The 20,034-nt window shown below is 56.9% G+C and overlaps 1 protein-coding gene across 7 annotated transcripts in view; it reads right to left on the reverse strand.

Moving 5' to 3' along the window:
* The window catches only part of LOC127033824 (sodium-dependent proline transporter-like), a 48,682-nt gene that overhangs the window by 9,073 nt on the left and 19,575 nt on the right, over window positions 1–20,034 (reverse strand). For all 7 annotated transcript variants that reach the window (XM_050926430.1, XM_050924865.1, XM_050925643.1 and 4 more), the window contains 5 exons: window positions 7,069–7,200; window positions 3,882–4,030; window positions 3,109–3,158; window positions 2,240–2,378; window positions 349–483 (listed from right to left, as the gene is read on the reverse strand). In XM_050926430.1, coding sequence (XP_050782387.1) covers window positions 349–483; window positions 2,240–2,378; window positions 3,109–3,158; window positions 3,882–4,030; window positions 7,069–7,200 — 605 coding nt within the window. The remainder of the gene's footprint in view (window positions 1–348; window positions 484–2,239; window positions 2,379–3,108; window positions 3,159–3,881; window positions 4,031–7,068; window positions 7,201–20,034) is intronic.

Genomic DNA, 20,034 nt, shown 5'->3' on the forward strand with positions numbered 1-20,034 from the left:
CACAGCCACCACCGCACCCGCCGAGCGCAAAGCCGGGCCCCACATCCCACCACCACTGCACCCACCGAGCGCAAAGCCGGGCCCCACATCCCACAGCCACCACCGCACCCACCGAGCGCAAAGCCGGGCCCCACATCCCACAGCCACCACCGCACCCACCGAGTGCAAAGCCAGGCCGACGCTTAAGGCTTGGCCTGACAAAGCCCTGGCTGGGATGATTTAGTTGGGGTTGGTCCTGCTTTGAGCAGGGGGTTGGACTAGATACCTCCTGAGGTCCCTTCCAACCCGGATATTCTGTGATTCTATGGCGAGCGTGGGGGAGTCTAAGATACCCATGGGGGGGGGTACCTGAGCGCTCTGTAGCCTGCTCCAGTCCGAGGAGAGGTAGAAGCGGACGCCCTCGATGGATCCCTCCAGTGTAGCTCCTCGGATGATGAGCACGATGAGGACCAGGTATGGGAACGTCGCTGTGAAATACACCACCTGCACGGGCACACCCCCAGCTGTAAACCCCCACCCCCATCCCTGCACGAGCACACCCCCAGCTGTAACCCCTCCTCCATCCCTGCACGGGCACACCCCCAGCTGTAACCCCTCCTCCATCCCTACACGGGCACATCCCCGGCGGCTGTAACCCTCCCCCCCATCCCTGCACGGTTACACCCCTGGCGGCTGTAACCCTCCCCCCCATCCCTGCACTGGCACAGCCCCAGTTTGAAACCCCCCTCCATCCCTGGCACGCTGCACCCACCAGCCCCGCACAGTGCTGATGGCACCACTGGCTGCTTACATCCCCACACACACCATCCCTGGCATGGCACCCACCAGCACCAAGGAGACACCCACCCCCTGCAGAGCTGAGGTCAACACGAGGGAGCCAAGGCCTGGGATGGAGGAGAATACGTAGGGCCCTACCACATTCATGGTCATAGGGTTTTAAAAATAGTAAATTTCATGATTTCAGCTGTTTAAATCTGAACTTTCCCCATGTGGTAACTGTGGGGGCCTTACCCAAAAGGGGGTTTTGGCAGGGGGGGGTCATAAGGTTATTGTAGGGGGGGTTGCGGGATTGCCACTCTTACTCCTGCTGGTGGTCGGGCGTTGCCTTCAGAGCTGAGTGTCCAGACTCCAGCTGCCGCTCTCCGGCTGCCCAGCTCTGAAGGCAGCGCAGCAAGGGTGGCATTATCCCAACCCCCTACAATAACCTTGTGACCCCCACACCGTGAGGCTCTTTTGGATCGGGACCGAAAGTTTGAGAAACGATGGTCTCTCCCACGAAATTTGTAGAGAAGGCTGAAAGTACACAAGACCCGATTTCATGGGAGACACCAGATTTCACAGTCCGTGGTGTGTTTTTCACGGCGCTAATCATACGGCATCACTCTGGCAACACCGTGGGGCAGAGACAACTGCGGGGTGAACCCAGCTGGATTCACCCTGCTGCAGCCGCCCAGGGAGCCTGGATGGGGCTAGGAACCCCATGCACAAGGCGTCCCTGCCTGGTGGGGTCAGAGCATGCATGACCGACCCCACCAGTCCATGGGCCGGTCTGCGTGCTGTGGGGCCAGGCCCTACTTCCTGGTTATTTGCTGTTCAGTGCCCTGGGGCCTTTTTCTTTGGAGGTGGAAGGAGAAGAGCACTTTGCCTGTTGCCTTATTTAGCTGTTTCACCCCCCAATAGATGTGCCATGTCCCCCTCAGTGCTGGGGAGCCCAGAACCCCTCCCCAGAGCTAACCCTCTGGAGGGGAGATCTCAGGACACGCTGAACGGAGAAGGTGTGGGTTTGGCAGATCCTTTTAACCAGAGAAGCCCCAAACTCTCTCTAGCCTTCACGTGGCAGATCAGCCTCTTTTCCCATCTGCCCTCCCGGCCGCTGCCCGGGACACGTGCAGGATAGTGAGAATTCATGAGACACGGCCCCAGCTCAAAGGCAGTGCTATCTAATGGTCAGCAACTCCGCTCCGGAGTCATGCCATGCCTCAGTTTCCCCATGTAAAGTGGGGATCAGCCCCACCTCCTTCGGGGAGCAGGGGCCGGGGACTGATACTCAGGCATCAGCGTTGGTAAGAATGTGCCCATTGACCAAGCTTCTGGGGGCATTTCCCTCCTTAAAGGACATGCATAGAGAAAACCCTGGGCCTAGCCAGCACACGGGGTTCCCCTCCCTTCGACTGCCACGGGAACATGCTCCAACAGGCCCACGCTAGCAAATCCCGGCCACGCCCTGCCTTGCACTCACCTTGCCCGAGCTGCGGATTCCCTTTAACATGCACAGGAAGATGACGATCCAGGCGACCAACAAGCATATGGCGAGCGGCCACCTCACCGGGCCCGGGTCGTGGAGGCCAGAGCTGTGCGTGACCCCCAGCACCTGCTCGCTGCATGGCACAAGTGCAGGTTAAAGACACGCGGAGCCAGCCTGCACTGAACACAGGTGTCGCTCCCCCTGGACCAGAATGGGTGTTAAATCCTGCCACCGTGCCCACTACCAGATCCCTTTGCCCCCTCCTGGCTTCATCCCTGCCTCCTACTTTGGCAAGAGCTTCCCACCCACCAGCCAGCCCCTCCTGCTCATGACACAGGCCTACATCCGGCATGACAGTCCCACTACCCCCACAGCCAGTTTGCCAGCATTGGTCTCTAGCGGCTTGGGGCAGGGACTTGGACTCCGTGTGAGCTGTTGAGGGTAACATTGACAACGTGGAGACATGACAGTATTGCAGGGGATGCTTCCTCCAAACCCAGCCTGGAAAGGAGCTTACGGCTTCAACCCCAGTGCCAGGATAGGGGCTATTCTCTCATGCACTGTGCGCCCTGCGACAGTGAGTTCCACAGCTCCACACAGGGGGAATCCCTTGATGCAACTGTTTTTCTGGCCAGGGAGTCCTGGACCCTTATCCCAGCACTCTGCTGACCGCAGCGCCCCCTGGTGTTGAGAGCGGAGCTGGCAGAGGCAGTCCCCGAGTGAGCGGAGGTGGGAGAGGCTTCCACAGGAGCACAGGGGCTCCGTGAGGGAGAGGGAGAGCGCCAGGCAGGCTGGGATCTGCAGCGAGCCGGGAAGAGCGGTGAATCAGTCTCAAACACAAACACCGTAACGCAGCCACTCACTTCCAGAAGGCCTCGCTGGCACTGAACCGACTGGCGTTTCCTGATGCGTTCTGCAAGAGACAGAGCGGGCTGGTCACCTACGCCGGCCGCCCCAGGCAGAAGCTTCCTCCCTGTTCCTTGCCCAACGGCACGGAGAGGCAGACTCCCCAGAGAGCTCGCGGCTCCCAGCAGCCCTGGCCTAACTGCTCGCTGCTGCTCCCTCATCCATGGGCACTGGGTCAGGCCCAGCGTTTGCTAAAGGACACATCTGCTGGCCTCTTGGTTTGGCCTCTGCCCTGCATATCACAGCCTGCTCTTCCACTTCCCTCACTCGCACCGGGGCTGGGTGGGGGGGAGCTGGGCGTGGGAGGGGCCCGCTGGGCTGGAGACCCCCCTCTGGCCAGGTGAGGAACAGGGCTGAATAGCTCCTGTAGGCAGTTCCATCTCCTCTGTAGCCAGGACCCAGCCTGCACCCCAGGGTGGGGTCCCTGCAGGATGCTGCTTGTGGGGGGGTCACCTGCACCTCCCCAAACGGCAAGAGGCCCCAGAGGGAATAGCAGCATCCTCACACTATGGCTAGCTGACTCCCATCTCCTACAGTAGCCGTGCCCGGGATCCAACAGCCGCACATACAGAGGCCCTGGCTGACCCAGACAGATGCCCCCTCCTAGCCCACCCATAGCAGCACGAGGAGCAGCCGAGTGTTTTAAGCAGCGCCAGGCCAAGCTGCCTAGCTGAGGGGACTAACCCAGCCCGCCCCAGTGGAGCGGCCGTCCGGGAGGAAAGAGACAGACCTGGCAGAGAGGGGCGTTCTGCGGAGCATTGCAAGACCAGGGCAGGGGGCTCTGGAAGGACATGCCCAGGTAGTAGAAAGTCCAGGCGATGATGACGTTATAATAGAGCGACACCAGCGAGGAGACAAGCAGCATGCCCACGCCAATCCCTGCAGGGAAGGAAGGGAGGAAGGTGCAGCTGACGCCAGCCCTGCTCGCTCACTACCCCTGCAGGCATCGGCAGGGATTGAAGCTGGGCCCTTTGGCATTCACAGCTGGCATGTCTGCTGTATGGCAGTGATGCCATTGGGCCCGTCACTGAGCAGGGCCCCCTGCATTCTGTGGGCACAGGAGAGAGATGGCTGTTGCCCCGAAGTGCTCACATGTCAATTACGAGACAACAGGTGGATGGAGATGTGGGGGGGTGCAAGAGCCTAGAGGCCATGTGTCTGAGCTGCACTAAGAGCGCGAGGTTGTGGGGAACTGGTCACTGCACACTGCCAACGATGGGAGGTGGCACGTGCTGCAGGGAGCACCTCTCAGAGCGTGGCCATGACCGCAGGCTGCGCGAGGCACTGGCCAGACACGCAACGGCATGTCTCCTAGGCCACTGAGAGGGAGTGAAACAGAAGTAGGGAGAGCGGCAGTGTCATAACTCTCCTACTCAGATCTGAACCTTAGAGTTCAGAACATGAGAAGCTAGCATGAAACCTCCAAACTTAATTACCAGCTTGGATCTGATATCGCTGCCACCAGCCAGAAAAATTCCAGTGTCTGGCTCACTCTGGTCTCCCCAAAACCTTCCCTGGGGGGACCCCAAGACTCAGATTCCTTGAGTCTCACAACAAAGGGGAATAAACCACTTCCCTTCTCCCTCTTCCCCTCCAGGTGTTCCCTCCGTGGGTTCCTGGAGAGAGATACAGATTCAAGCTCCGTGAATCTAAACAAAGGGATTCCACCCTCTTTACCTCCTCCCAGATTTCCCCGCCCTGGGTACTCTGGGAGATTCCCTGCTTCAAGTCCTTGAAACACAAGTACCAAGAGATCTAATCTCTCTCCCCCCTCACCCAGAGGGTATGCAAAGTCAGGCTTAGTAAATCTAACACACAGAGATTTTCCCCCTCCCTTCGTTTCTTAGCCTTAACCAGTGAAAAACACTCAAACAGGTCTTAAAAAAAAGCTTTAAATAAAAAGAAAGAAAAAGACATAAAAATGGTCTCTGTATCAAGGTGACAATATACAGGGTCAATTGCTTAAAGGAAAAAATGAATAAACAGCCTTATCCAAAAAGAATAAAATTTAACACATTCCAGCAACTACACACATGTAAATACAAAAAAAAAATATAAACCTATTGTCTTACTATCCTTGTACTTACAACTTGGAAACAGAAGATTAGAAAGCCTGGAGATAGAAAGATCACTCTCAGAGCTGAGAGGGTCACCGAACCAAGACAAAGAACAAAGAACTCACACCCAAACTTCCCTCCACCCAGATTTGAAAAAGTCTTGTTTCCTGATTGGTCCTCTGGTCAGGTGTTTGGTTCCCTTTGTTAACCCTTTACAGGTAAAAGAACATTAGCCCTTAGCTATCTGTTTATGACAGGCAGCGCAGCGGATCTCGGGGTCTCCCGCCAGCGTGGGTGTGGGAGGCTGGGAGAAGATCCCTCTGCAGCTACAGAGCGTTCAGATCTAAACACCGCTGCATGCAGGAACTAGACAAGGCCCACCAGGCACTCTGGTCCCCCTAGGTCTCTCCAGCGAGTCTGCAGGCTCTGTGCCCAGCGATCCTGGGGGCAGCGTTTTCCCAGCCTGATCCATCTCTCATCAGGATGCTCAGCCCATCAGCCCATGTCCCCTTCCTTTCCCCAGCCTCCTCACTGGCTGATACCTTCAGGTCTCATTCAAATCTCTCCTCCCCAGGCAGGCTTCCTGCCCTCACACGGGGCAGGTGTGTCCAGCACTGCTAGCTATGACGTCCGTAGGGGACTAGAGAGAGCCCAGAATCCTGCTCAGACAGGTGCGCTCAGGCTGTCAGCCTGCATTGGGCCACAGGGTGATCTGCCTGCTCCTGAACAGAGCTGGAAGCTCTAGGGGCCAACCCCCCCACGAGAGGGAGCAGGGGACACACACTGCTGAGCTCAGGTGGTTTGAGTGGTGCTGGGCGTCTCTCCCTCACATGCTTGCACTGAACGGTGTGGGGCTGGAGCAAGGACCTGCTGCCCAGTGGGTTCCTCTGGTGTATCAAGGTGGACGACTGAGGAGACAATCAAGAGAGAGTTTTGCTCCTTGGGCTTAGAGCCTCGGCATGCTAAGAGTCCCCACCCTGTCCCACTCCCAAGGGTCTGGCAGGGGGAAGAGCTGGAGACAGTCGACAGCCTGGCTGAACACCACAGCTCTGCTTGGGAACTATCTGCTACGGAGAACGCCGACGGCGCCAGAGACCTCCAGCACTTTACAGTCATTAGAGAGGGAAGGATGCGCTCACTGCTAATGCACAGGGCACGAAGTCAGGAGCCCGGGCTCTGCGCCCAGCCCTGCCAGTCACTTGTGGAACTTGACGTTCCCAGGTGCCCATAGCCCTGTGGATTTCAGTGGGGGCTGCTGTGCTGGGTCCGTCGGGGAGGTCAGGCCAAGCCACTGGTCTCTCTGGGCAATGGAGACAACAGATGCTCCTCCCAGGGGCCCGGGAGGGCAGATTCTTTAGTGCTTTGAAATCCTCCAGGGACGGAGGAGGAGAGGAGAGGCTGGGTTTTGTGTTACAGCCTATGGGGCGGGCTGCTCAGAGCTGGGGGTCTCGGAGAGGGCTGCAGTGAGGGGAGGGCACTGACCTTGCGAAGCAGCTCAAGGAGGCATTTCCTGGCACTTGAGACAGTGCGGCGACAGCTGGGGGAGTGGATAAACCTAGCCCTGAGGCTGGAGGGGGGGGCTGTGCTAAGGGATGTGGTCAGATACGGGGTGGGGGTGGAGCTCTGCCAGGCCTGGAGGCGGCAGCCAGGCTGGTTGAACTGGACACAGTGGAGGAGCAGGACTGGAGGAGGGATCTAGAGCGGGAGGTGATGTGGTCAGAGCGAGAGGCAGAGGACCTTGTCCACTGTGGTTTGTGGGTGACGGAGAAGTGGTTGGGGGAGGTAAAATGTACAGCGGCTGGCTCTCCCCATGCCCTGCTCAGTCAGGGGAGCGGGACGTTGCACCAGGCACAGACTCACCTTTCAGCAGGGGGCAGCACTTCCAGACGGTGATGGGCCCTGCAGCTCCATACTGGCCAAGGCTGAGCTCCAGCAGGAACAGAGGCAGGCCAGTGAAGAGCAGCATGATGAAGTATGGGATCAGGAAGACCCCTGGGGAAGAGGGAGCAGACACGGTTAGCAAGGAACTGGGATGGAAGGAGGCAAGAACTCGGGTACTGAGCCATGGGGAAGGGACAGAGCAGAGACCCTGCCCCGCAGGAGCCCACAGATGGTGGGAGTGCCAGCGACCAGAGCAGAACAGGCCTGACTGCCAGGTTGTGGCTGGGGAAACCTAATGCAGAAGCAGCATGTTCAGCTCCAGCTGCTGGTGTCCTCGGCACAGGGTGCGTTCCTGCTTTACCCCTCCATGCAGAAGGCACGTTTGACGCAGGGAAGTCACGTGTCTGGGTTGAGACACTGAAGCGTGGGGCAGAATGGGCTCCCACCCCACTGAACTCCAACCAGCCAGCCTCGCCCTGCTCCTTCCGGCACTGACAGCCAGAAGCTCTTTCCCCGCCATTGAAAAAGGATCCTGTAGGGGGATGAATGGCAGCCTGATAGAGCAGCACAGAAACCCTACCCAACCAGGGGCTCTGCTTCCTACTCAGCTCCCACCCATCAGCTCCCAAAATCAGAGTGCTCATGTCGCATCTCTTCATCTGTTCTAACTGCCGCAAGCACCGTTCCTGCATTTTACTGATGGGTAAACTGAGGCACAGAGAGGGGACGGGACTGGCTCCAGCAGCCAAAGGCAGAGCTGGGATTCACCCCCCAAGGCACAGCCCATGCAAACCATACTTTGAGGGTGAGGGTGGGATTCTAACGGTGCACAGGCCATGTGCAGGTCCACTGCGCAGGGGTGAGCTGTAGCTGGTCAATGGCAGGTCTTGGACATGGACACAAACCGGCCAAGAGTGAACAGGAAAGCAGCCCCACACACGTGGCACAGCGCCGTTCTGCACAAAAAAGCAGAGCCATGTGCTACTTTGTCCCCAAACAGGGTCACTTGCACTGAACACTTCGCTCAGGGGAGGGAAATCCAGCTTTGTCAGCTCTAGAACGGGCCCAGCCCACCACTGCACATGGGGTGTTTTCGACTGACGAAGAAAAACGTCTGATGGGAAGGGGAGGAGGAAGATACTTTTTCCATTTTAAACCCTCACACTGAGCATTTCCCAGTGTAACCGTGAAACCTCTGCAGAGCTCAGTGTTACCGTGCCATTCCAGATTGAATAGCAACCCCTAAATATGGTCTCCTCCACACAGCCACCTCGCCAGGTCTGTCTCCAGGCACGCAGCAGCCAGCCCCTCTCAGACACATGAGAGCAAGCAGGGCTCTCTCTTGCTTCATTGCGAGTGGAATCTTCACCTAAGTTTTAGCGACAGAACTTTTATCACCCATAAGAGGGCAGCAAAAAACAAACACGCGGTGGGTTTTTAGCACTCGAGTGGCCTTTTCAGCCCTGGAAGCCAGAAACTCTTGACTTGTTAGGTGTCATGGAGTGTTGGGGGAGACAAGGCCCTACACCCCCGGCTTCCTGTGATTCACCGCGACTCTCAGCCAGCCAGTAAAACAGAAGGTTTATTTAGACAACAGGAACACAGTCCAAGACAGGTCTTGCAGGTACAGACAACAGGACCCGCTCAGTTAGGTCCATCGGGGAGGTGGGGGGAGGAGGGAGGCCAGAGCCCATTGGGGCTCCCCTCCATTTTCCCAGCCAGTTCTTCTTCGAATGCTTGGTCATATCCATTCCAGTTAGGTGTGCGCGCACCGCGTGCACGTTCGTCAGAGATTTTTACCCTAGCAACACTCGGTGGGTCGGCAGGGTGCCACTGGAGCGGCGCTGCTATGGTGCTGGATATATACCCCTGCCGGCCCCTCCGCTCCTCAGTTCCTTCTTACCGCCCGTGTCGGTCGTTGGAACAGTGGGGTGCAGTTGCCTGACCTCCACCTCCCTAGCGATTCGCTCGTTTTTCTTCTAATTGTGTATATAGTTCGATTTCTCACAAGTATAGTTAGTGTTAGTCATTAGTTCTGTAATAGTTGTTGTAGATAGTTTGGGGGATTCGGGGATTAGTCCCGTCCCCTTCCCCGGTACCAGGGCCCATGCCCGGCTCACCGGGCTTCAAACCGTGCTCGGCCTGCCATAGGCCGATGCCCACAGGAGACCTGCACGACTCCTGTCTTAGGTGCTTGGGTGAGTCTCATCTTACAGACAAGTGCCGCATCTGTAAGGCGTTCAAGCCCCGGACTAAAAAAGAGTGGGACATTCGCCTAAAGCAACTCCGATGGAGGCGGCTTTGGCTCCCCAGTCATCGGCACCGGCAGCGGCACCGGGAACAAGTACCTCCTCGGCACCGGAGCGCACGCCATCGGTGAAGACTCCACGACATCAGCCTTCATCCGCCCAAGCTCCCACCCGGCACCGCTCGCTGTCACCTAGGAGCAAGAAGCATAAGCCTCCTTCGGCGACTGTATCCACACCGCAGTCCGAGCGCTTAACCAAGTCAGATCGCCCGGCACCGTCATCTGCTGCGGCACCGACGTCCTCCACACCGTTGATTCCGGCCTCGCAAGGGCCGTCGAGTCCGGTGCTTACCAGCTCCCTGGCATGCGCCGTGGTTGAGCTTACCGTGCCATCCACGCCGGAGACATTCTCCGCAGCACGAGACTTGATCGCCATGACGGAGCCTGAGCTGCCTCGACTCCCGGCACCGCCGGTGCGGGTCCCTCAGTCTATTGGCAAGCCGGCCCCTGTGAGACCTTCTTCGCCCGGCACCACAGAGCTTCGCCGGTCCCGGTCCCGCAGGCGCTCCCGGTCCTGCTGTCGATCCCGATCCCACGGCTGCTCGCAGTCCCGGTACCGTTCTCCATTGAGGTACCGGTCGTACTCGCGGTACTGCTCGAGATCCCGGTCACCGTCCAGATACTACCGGCACCGATCCAGATCTAGACACTCACAGCACTGGGCCTCTCGCAGCCGATCTTGGCATGGCGATTCCAAGTACTGGTCGACCTCCTGGCACCATGCTGGTCGCAGGTCCCGGTCCCACTCCTGGCACCGTCACGACTCTCGGTACTGTCCTCCGGCACCGCATAGAGATGGTCCGAATGGACGCAGAGACACTCACCAAACGGTCTCCGCCCCTCCGTGGCCATCTCGCCATCCGTCGATCTCCTCTCATGCAGAATCTGCATCATATGGGGATTCAGATAATCACCAGGGCCCTCGTCAGTGGCCTTTTTGGACACCTTGGGCCTACCATCAGAACCAAGGTGATCCGCATGTTCCACCTTGGTCCGCCCCTTCTGAACATCGGGCACCAGAATCCACTGTGAGCAGACCTCCCCCAGCGGGTACGGAGGAACCCACAGCCCATGTACCAGATCCACAGAATCCGCAGGACATCCCCCAGGACCAGGAACTCCAAGACCCGCTGGTTCCCGGGGTTTCATTCTCTTCGTCACCGGATGAAGCGGTGGCGGGGACGGCTACATCTGGTCCACCCCCCATTGACCTCAGGTCGCACCAGGACCTCCTGCGGCGCGTCGCCCTCAACATTAACTTACCCGTTGAGGAAGTTCCTGAGGTAGACGACCTGGTTGTCAGTATATTATCAGCAGAAGCTCCAACCAGGGTTGCCCTTCCCTTCATCCGCTCAATACAGGCGCGAGCGGATACCATTTGGCAATCCCCGGCATCAGTACCACCCACAGCCAAGGGGGTTGAACGCAAATATATGGTACCATCCAAGGGGTACGAGTACCTGTATGTGCACCCTCCTCCTTGTTCGTTGGTAGTCCAGTCCGTCAACAAATGGGAGCGCCACGGCCAGCAAGCCCCTGCGCCTAAATCAAGGGAGGCCAGGTGCATGGATTTGCTGGGTAGGAAGATCTATTCAACGGGAGGCCTTCAACTCAGGGTGGCGAACCAACAAGCCCTCCTGAGTCAGTACAGTTATAACACCTGGGAGGCAGTAGGGAAGTTTGTAGAGCTCGTCCCACAGGACTTCCACCGGGTATTCACAGCTCTCCTGGAGGAAGGGAAGAAAGTGGCGCGGACCTCCCTCCAAGCCTCGCTAGATGCCGCTGACTTGGCGGCTAGAACCGTTGCATCAGGGATTGCCATGCAGCATATATCAGGGCTACCACCTGAACTCCAGTATACGATACAGGACCTATCCTTCTCCCAGAAGACGGACCCTCGCCTACAGAGTCTGAAGGACAATCGCGTAATCATGTGTTCGCTGGGAATGCATACGCCACAGACTCAGAGGCGATCTTTCCGACCGCAGCCCCAGCGCCCCAACCCCCACCTCGTCCAAGGCAGGACTTCTCCAGAATGCGAGGTCGTACCTCTCGCAGACAACAGTCTGGACCACAGGGGGGTAACAACTCCGGTCCTACCAAGCCACCGGCGGGACCGAAGCCAAATTTTTGAGGGTGCGCCCGAGAGCACCGTACCAATTGCCTCCCAGGATCCTTTTCAGTTCGCCAACCGCCTTGCCACATTCCTCCCTGCATGGTCCCAGCTGACTTTGGACCGCTGGGTCCTCCGCACGGTGGAGTATGGCTACCGTCTTCCATTTATTTCAACCCCTCCTTCCCACCCTCCCTCCTCATCCCTCTTCAGGGACTCCTCTCACGAGCAACTCCTTCTGCAGGAGGTGTCCAAGCTCCTTGCCATGGGAGCTATAGAGGAGGTTCCAGAGGAATTAAAGGACAAGGGGTTCTATTCCAGATATTTCCTAATTCCCAAGTCGAAAGGAGGCCTCCGGCCTATCCTGGACCTGCGAGGACTGAACAAATTCATGAGAAAGTTCAAGTTCCGCATGGTGTCCCTGGGTACCATCATCCCTTCCCTGGATCCCGGAGATTGGTACGCTGCTCTCGACATGAGAGACGCATACTTCCACATCGCGATCTACCCTCCGCACAGAAGGTACCTACGCTTTGTGGTGAATAGTCAACATTATCAATTCGCAGTCCTTCCCTTCGGCCTATCCTCGACCCCTTGGGTATTCATGAAATGTATGGCGGTAGTAGCCACCTCCCTCCGCCATCATCGAGTGCATGTCTTCCCATACCTCGACGACTGGCTCATTCGAGGGACCTCCGAGGCTCAGGTCACCGCCCACGTGAACGTCATCAAGGACCTATTCACCCATTTAGGCCTGATTATCAACCTGGACAAATCCACTCTGCTTCCCACGCAGAGGATAGAATTCATAGGGGCCTTGCTGGACTCCAATATTGCAACAGCCAGCCTACGCCTACACCGCTTTCGGACTTTGGTCTGCCTCATACGGAGGCTACAAAGCTTCCTAACAACCTCTGTCCACGCCTGTCTCGTCCTCCTGGGGCACATGGCTGCGTGCACTTTCGTGACGAGGCACGCAAGACTGCGCATGCGTCCTCTTCAGACTTGGCTCGCCTCAGCCTATAGTCCTCGCAGAGATGCTATAGACATGGTAATTACGGTTCCACCAAGCGTTCTGGGCTCCCTCAACCGGTGGCTGACGCCCTCCCTGGTGTGTGCCGGTCGTCCGTTCCACCCAGCACAGCCCTCGGTGTCTCTGACAACAGATGCTTCCTCTCTCGGCTGGGGTGCTCACTTAGGGCACCTTCGTACTCAAGGCCTTTGGTCCTCTCAGGAGCTGGGGCTTCACATCAATGTCCGAGAGCTGAGAGTGGTCCGACTGGCGTGTCAGACCTTCCAACAGCACCTACAAGGCCGTTGTGTTGCAGTCTTTACAGACAACACAACGGCCATGTATTACATAAACAAGCAAGGAGGGACACGGTCTTCCCCTCTCTGTCTAGAGGCGATGCGACTGTGGGACTTCTGTATAGCCCACTCGATAGAATTGATAGCCTCCTTTCTCCCGGGAGTCCGGAACTCTCTCGCGGATCACCTGAGCAGATCCTTCCTGTCCCACGAATGGTCCATCCGCCCGGACGTCCTCCTTTCAGTATTCCGGAAGTGGGGCTTTCCCCAGATAGACCTCTTTGCCTCCAGGGAGAACAGGAAATGCCAGGTGTTCTGCTCCCTGCAGGGTCGCTCCCCAGGCTCCCTCTCGGACGCTTTCCTGATCCACTGGGGAGGTCGTCTACTTTATGCTTTTCCGCCCTTTCCCCTCGTTCACAGAGTCCTGCTCAAGCTCCGCAGAGACAGAGACAGGCTAATCCTGATCGCTCCGGCGTGGCCGAGGCAGCACTGGTACACCATGCTGCTCGACCTCTCTCGGGTGAACCCGATATCTCTGCCGCTCTACCCGGACCTGATAACGCAGGACTTCGGCAGACTTCACCACCCAAACCTGCAGTCCCTCCACCTGACAGCATGGCTGCTGTCTGGCTAAACCAATTTGAGTTGCGCTGTTCCACCCCGGTGCAACAGGTCCTCCTGGGAAGCAGGAAGCCTTCCACGCATGCGACATATCTCGCCAAATGGAAGCGCTTCTCCCATTGGTGCGCCCAGCGTAACCTTGCTCCTGCAGGTGTATCGGTTCCCATTATCTTAGACTACTTATGGTACCTCAAGGAGCAGGGCCTGGCACTTTCTTCGATAAGGATGCATCTAGCCGCGATTTCCACCTTCCATCCTGGGGAATCCCGCAGTTCGATCTTCTCCCACCCAGTAGTTTCCAGGTTCCTTAAGGGCTTGGAGCGACTCTATCCTCTGGTTAAGCACCCCTCTCCTACCTGGGATCTCAACCTTGTTCTGGCTAGGCTTATGGCCCCTCCCTTTGAGCCGTTAGCCACTTGTTCGCTGCTGTACCTGTCCTGGAAGACGGTCTTCCTAGTTGCTATAACATCGGCCAGACGAGTATCGGAGCTTCGTGCCCTGATGGTGGACCCCCCCATACACGATCTTCCACAAGGACAAGGTACAGCTGCGACCACACCCGGCTTTCTTCCCCAAGGTGGTCTCCGCCTTCCACATCAATCAAGACATTTTTCTACCGGTCTTCTTCCCGAAGCCGCATGCATCACGCCGGGAACAACAGCTGCATACCCTGGATGTCCGCCGGGCTCTTGCCTTTTACATTCAGAGAACCAAACCGTTCAGACGCTCGCCTCAGCTATTTATAGCAGTCGTGGAGCATATGAAAGGCATGCCTATTTCTTCCCAGAGGCTATCATCATGGGTGATGTCCTGTATCCGGACGTGCTATGAGTTGGCCCACGTCCTGATCGGCCGTCTCACTGCCCACTCTACTCGAGCTCATGCCTCGTCCACCACTTTCCTGGCCCAGGTTCCTATCCAGGAAATATGTCGCGCTGCTACCTGGTCTTCAGTCTACACTTTCGCATCCCACTATGCACTGGTCGAGCAGTCTAGAGATGATGCCGCCTTTGGCTCAGCGATCTTACATTCCGCAACGTCTCACTCCGAGCCCACCGCCTAGGTAAGGCTTGGGAATCACCTAACTGGAATGGATATGAGCAAGCACTCGAAGAAGAAAAGATGGTTACTTACCTTGTAACTGTTGTTCTTCGAGATGTGTTGCTCACATCCATTCCACACCCGCCCTCCTTCCCCACTGTCGGAGTAGCCGGCAAGAAGGAACTGAGGAGCGGGTGGGCCGGCAGGGGTATATATCCAGCACCATAGCGGCGCCACTCCAGGGGGTGCCCAGCCAGCCCACCGAGTGTTGCTAGGGTAAAAATCTCCGACGAACGTGCACGCGGCGCGCGCACACCTAACTGGAATGGATATGAGCAACACATCTCGAAGAACAACAGTTACAAGGTAAGTAACCGTCTTTTCCAAACTGAAACTCCCTCCAGCCATCTCACTCACCCTTCCCCGTCCCTCCCCCAGCCTTTGTCCAGTTTCCCCGGCAGAGGTGTTGCCTGGCTCCAATCCCCCTCCTGGTTCCCATGTTATGTGCTCAGGTATCCTCCCCCAAGGCAAGTCTCCCATCCCCAATGCAGACCGTACCAGCAAAAACCCCCTGCACCCTTCCCAGGTCAATACTCCTCACCCAGTATTCAAAGAACACATTAAGAACATTCCCACTTTGCCACATTAAGTCAAATCAATTGTATCTGGAATTGAAAGAGTTAACCCAACTATAGGCTCCTCTGACGTTATCTTTAAAGTCTGCCCTTGGGCTACAAGCGCACAGACACTGATGGGCATCAGCTAAATCACTCCAGGTGCTTTAGGGAACAGAAACCACAAACTTAGACTCCCCCGAAAGACCCAGACCCTCAGGTGAGCTAACCCAGGCCTCTAACAGTAGTCCCACTAATTCAGATGTTGGATACACACATATTGCTATGTACAAACAGATCTGGCATACTCCATCCAGGAGAAGGCAGCAGTTCCCATGAACACACAGAGCTTTCCTGTGCTTGTCCACTCAATTCCCACCCATGATGGTCCATTCCAGCCAGCCAAAGAAAAGGCAATGCTATCCCATCACGGGTACTGTCATTCATTGACCTGACACTCCGGAGAGCCACGTAGGAAAAAGGTCCAGTCACTCTTATGATTTCCTAACACAAGCCCATCACCAGCACAAGCTCCCCAGTTCAATACGATCCTCCAGAGCCCAAATGCAGAGAGCTCGTTTACGAAACCAGCGCCAGCACTAATGCTCCAAACGGGTCATCTTCTGGAAGAGGCTACATACCGGTGCCTTCAGAGAGCCTGGAGAGACATCTTGTGGTGAACGCACACTTGTTAGCATAGCAGGTTAAAGTACAGATGCAGTCAAAGTATTTCCCCTTGTGTTGCATGCACAAACTGGCTGGTTAGGGTTGTGTATAAACGCCAGGGAGCTGTCAGTGAAAAAAGTTTGTTTTTCTCTCCTGAGGGAATTCTGCACTCAAAAAATTTAAAATTTCTGCGCACGTTTTAAAATTCTGCAAATTTTGTCTGCCAATAAATAAATGTGGAGGCTCTGGCATGGCAGCGGGAGCACCGGCCACTGGCCGCATTGAGGTGGGAGATCATCCTGAAGCCCCCACCTGCCCCGGTACAGGGACTCGGTCATGAGGCTGCACCTGACCCTGACACAGCACAAGGGCTGGGCCTGCCCCAGAAACTCCCCAGGGCTCTGCCCCTCTGTGCCAGGTGCACCAGGTGTGGATGAGCAGGCTCAGCCCAGCAGGATCCCAGTGTGGAGGCGTTCAGTCAGGGGTGGCTCTAGGCATTTTGCGCCCCAAACACGGCAGGCAGTCAGCCTTCAGAGGCATGCCTGCAGAGGGTCTGCTGGTCCCGCAGCTTCAGAGGACCTCCCGCAGGCGCCAAAGCCGCAGGACCAGCGCACCCTCGTCAGGCAAGCCGCCAAAGGCAGCCTGCCTGCCGCCCTCGCGGCGACGGGCAGAGCCCCCCCCAGTGGCTTGCCGCTCCAGGCACACGCTTGGCGTGCTGGTGCCTGGAGCCACCCCTGGGCTCAGTGTGGGGGGATCCAGGTGTGGGGTGAGAGGTTTCTGTGTGGGGCAATCTGGGTGTGGTCAGCTCAGTGGGGGATCTGAATGCACAGGGGCTCACTGAGGGGTTCCAGGTGCGGGGTCAATGGGACACTGCAGGGGATCCCGGTGAAGGTGGCTGGGGCTCAGGAGGAGGGGTCTGGTTCGGGTGCTAAAGGATTGGGACTTGATGGGGTGGGGGTCCAAGTGTAGCTGGTTGGGGGTCAGTGGGGTGGGGGTCCGGGGGGGCTTGGAGGGGACCAGGTGTACGGGGGTGGGGCTTGTCAGGGGGAGAGTTCGATGGGCCTGCTTAGCAGAGGAGCCCCAGCTGCTGCTGAGGGAACACCACATGCCGGGCTCCCAATTTCCCCCGCGATTCCCCAACCCCTTTTCTTCTCCATCTCCCCCACCCCGTGCCCTATTCCACCCCCTTCCTTCATTTCCCCCGCCCCCTTTTACCCAGCCCCACTGCTGGCACTCGTTGCTTCACAGAAACCAGGAAGGCTCCCAGCACACGGAAGGGGAGGGGACCGGCACTAGACCCAGGAGGCGGCGTTCAGACACAGCCTCCTTCAGCTGGGCCAAGGGGGCGGGGGGGGGAAGTGGCAAGTAACACTGTGTGCGCCCCTATGCCTCGCCTCTTTTTGGAGGGAGAAATCCCCCCCCCCAAACTGCACCCACGGTCGCCCTCGTCCCTCCACCCACGCAGCTTCCCTGCCATTCCCTTCCATTTGCAGCAGGGAAACGCAGGAAATCTGCCGGGGGGCGGGGGGATTTTCTGCGGGCTTGCTGTGATGCGGAATCCCCCCCCAGGAGCAGTTTTGATCTCCTCCTGATAGAGCACCCCGTCCCCCATGACTTTGCAAGCGGACCCCAGACTTGAGACACGAGTGGCTCTGCTTGCAAGAGGAAGGGTTGACACAGGTGCTTTGTGCTACCGCCTGTCACAGAACCATAGAAACGGCCCGTGAGCGGTCGCCTAGTGCAGCAGTCTCAAACTATGGGTCAGGACCCCGTTTTAATGGGGTTTCCAGGGCCAGCATTAGACTTGCTGGGACCCGGAACTCAAGTTGAAGCCTGAGCTCCATCCCTGCCCAGGGCTGCAGGGTTTGGGCCCTGCCCCCCTGGGGTCACGCAGTGCTGTCAGAGGGGGGTCGCGGGGCAATGAAGTTTGAGACCCGCTGGCCTAGTGCAGCCCCTGCGCTGAAGCAGGGCCAAGTATACCTAGACCTGCCGCAGGAGGCCAGACTAGACGGCCCCAATGGTCCCTTCAGTCTCAGAACGGGACATTAACGCTGCCGCGAGGGACACTCAGCTGCCGCCCCGAGAGGTGTGATTAAAAGTCTACACAGAACACGGCTCCGGGGAGAGCACTAGCAGCATGGAGGGTCACATGTTTCCGATCTGCACAGTGGTGGTTAAAGTCACAGTGTCTTCCGCACTAGGGTCTTCCTCTTGCCCTGCAAGAGAGCACCGGCGGGGATCGGAGCCGTGAGCCTCTCCACTCTTACTGCTAACCCCCTTTCTTAGATCTCTGGCGCTCCTCTCTCCTGTCTCCCTGACTCTCACTGGTCCTCCTCTGCTCATGCTGGTGTGGAAATCTCCTTCCTTCTCTTGCTCTGGCCAGACTCCTCCCCTGGCTCCCTGTCCCCTCCTCCCCCACCTCCAGCTTCCTCCCTGTCACCCCACTGTGACTCTGTGCCTGCACTCAAGGCCCACCATACCTGGGGGCGTGGGGAAATATAGGGCCACTGGAACTGGCTGGGGCACACGAGGGTTAACTCCCTCCCTCCTCCTGCAGAGAGAGACAAGGGAGCAGGCACCTCCAGCAGCCTGGCACCCCTCTCCTCCGCCAGACACCATGCTGTCCCAGAGGTACCCTGAGGTTCCTTTGGAGATCGCCCCAACCAAGCAGTGCCCAGGACTGACCCTGCCCCAGCCAAGCAGTGCCCAGGACTGACCCTGCCTAGCTTTTAAGGCTGCAGCAGATCACAGCCCACGGCTGCATGCAGAGTATCTGAACAGAAGGCCTGGCTGCAGCGTTGCTGTAGCCGTGCTGGTCCCAGGTCATGAGAGACTAGGTGGGGGAGGGAATATTTTTATTGGACGGACTTCGGCTGGTGAGAGAGACCAGCTTTCCAGAGCCACAGGGAAGAGTTCTGTGTAAGCTCAAAAGCTGCTCTCGCTCACCAACAGAAGTTGGTCCAATCAGAGAGATCCCCTCACCCACTTTGTTCTCTCTCTTTGCAGTGGGTCTGTCCATTCTGAACAACGTACTCTCTAGATCATTTCAGTAGGCAAGCGCTCAATCAGGAGCTGCTCGGCTAGCCGAAACCTGCAGCTCCCCGCTGCACAAGGAAAGCTCGATCAGACCCCATCTAGTTAGGAGACCCAATTCCAAGCTCCTCCCATACCAACCAGCCAGCACTGGTTTCCCCTCTCTACTGTGTGCATTGCAGAGGGGATTAGCCCTGCTCTGCACGGAATCTTTCACCATGAGGTAATCACCAGAACCTCCCTTCTTTAGCAGTCACTAGGGGCTCCCTAAGGGCATGGCTAATAGCAAGAACAAATTAACTGTGTCCCCCACGAAGCAAAAATCCCACTGCTTGGAAATAGCTGAAAGATTGCAGCTCGACTGGGCTGCCCTGGGGTAACATCTCTGGGGCAGGTGTCTTGCAGTACCTCAGATGTGTTGCTCTTGCACAGATCTGCTCATTCAAGAGCCAGAGTTGAGCCCAGCAGCCTTGACTGGTGTGTGCTAACCTTTCATTCCAAAGCCGCCAGGCATGACTCTCCAGACCTGGGGTTCTATTTAGGGCCGGGAAGAGATTGCCTCAGTTCATAAAGTTAGTTACCAAGTCCCCAAAACATCTCTTTCTGAAAACTTATGAATCGTCTGCCTGCAGACAAGCCAGACTCTTTCCTTTACGGCCCGCCCAGGACCAAGAAAATATAATCAGCGCTTTTGATACTGACCTCTTCATAAACAAACTAGAGAAATACCTAGATGGAGCTACCACAACGTGAGTGCATAACTGGTTGAAAAACCGTTTCCAGAGAGTAGTTATCAGTGGTTCACAGTCAAGCTGGAAGAGAATATCGAGTGGGGTCCCGCAGGGCTCAGTTCTGGGTCTGGTTCTGTTCAATATCTTCATCAATGATTTAGATAATGGCATAGAGAGGATACTTATAAAGTTTGTGGACAATACCAAGCGGGGAGGTGTTGCAAGTGCTTTGGGGGATAGGATTAAAATTCAAAATGATCTGGACAAACTGGAGAAATGGTCTGACATAAATAGGATGAAGTTCAATAAGGACGAATGCAAAGTGCTCCACTTAGGAAAAACCCATCAGTTGCACACGTACAAAATGGGAAATGACTGCCTAGGAAGGAGAACTGCGGAAAGGGATCTGGGGGTCACAGTGAATCACAAACTAAATATGAGTCAAAATTGTAACACTGTTGCAAAAAAAGCAAACATCATTCTGGGATGCATTAGCGAGAGTGTTGTACG

Source organism: Gopherus flavomarginatus, chromosome 1 (genome assembly GCF_025201925.1).
Source record: "Gopherus flavomarginatus isolate rGopFla2 chromosome 1, rGopFla2.mat.asm, whole genome shotgun sequence".
NCBI lineage: Eukaryota > Metazoa > Chordata > Testudines > Testudinidae > Gopherus > Gopherus flavomarginatus.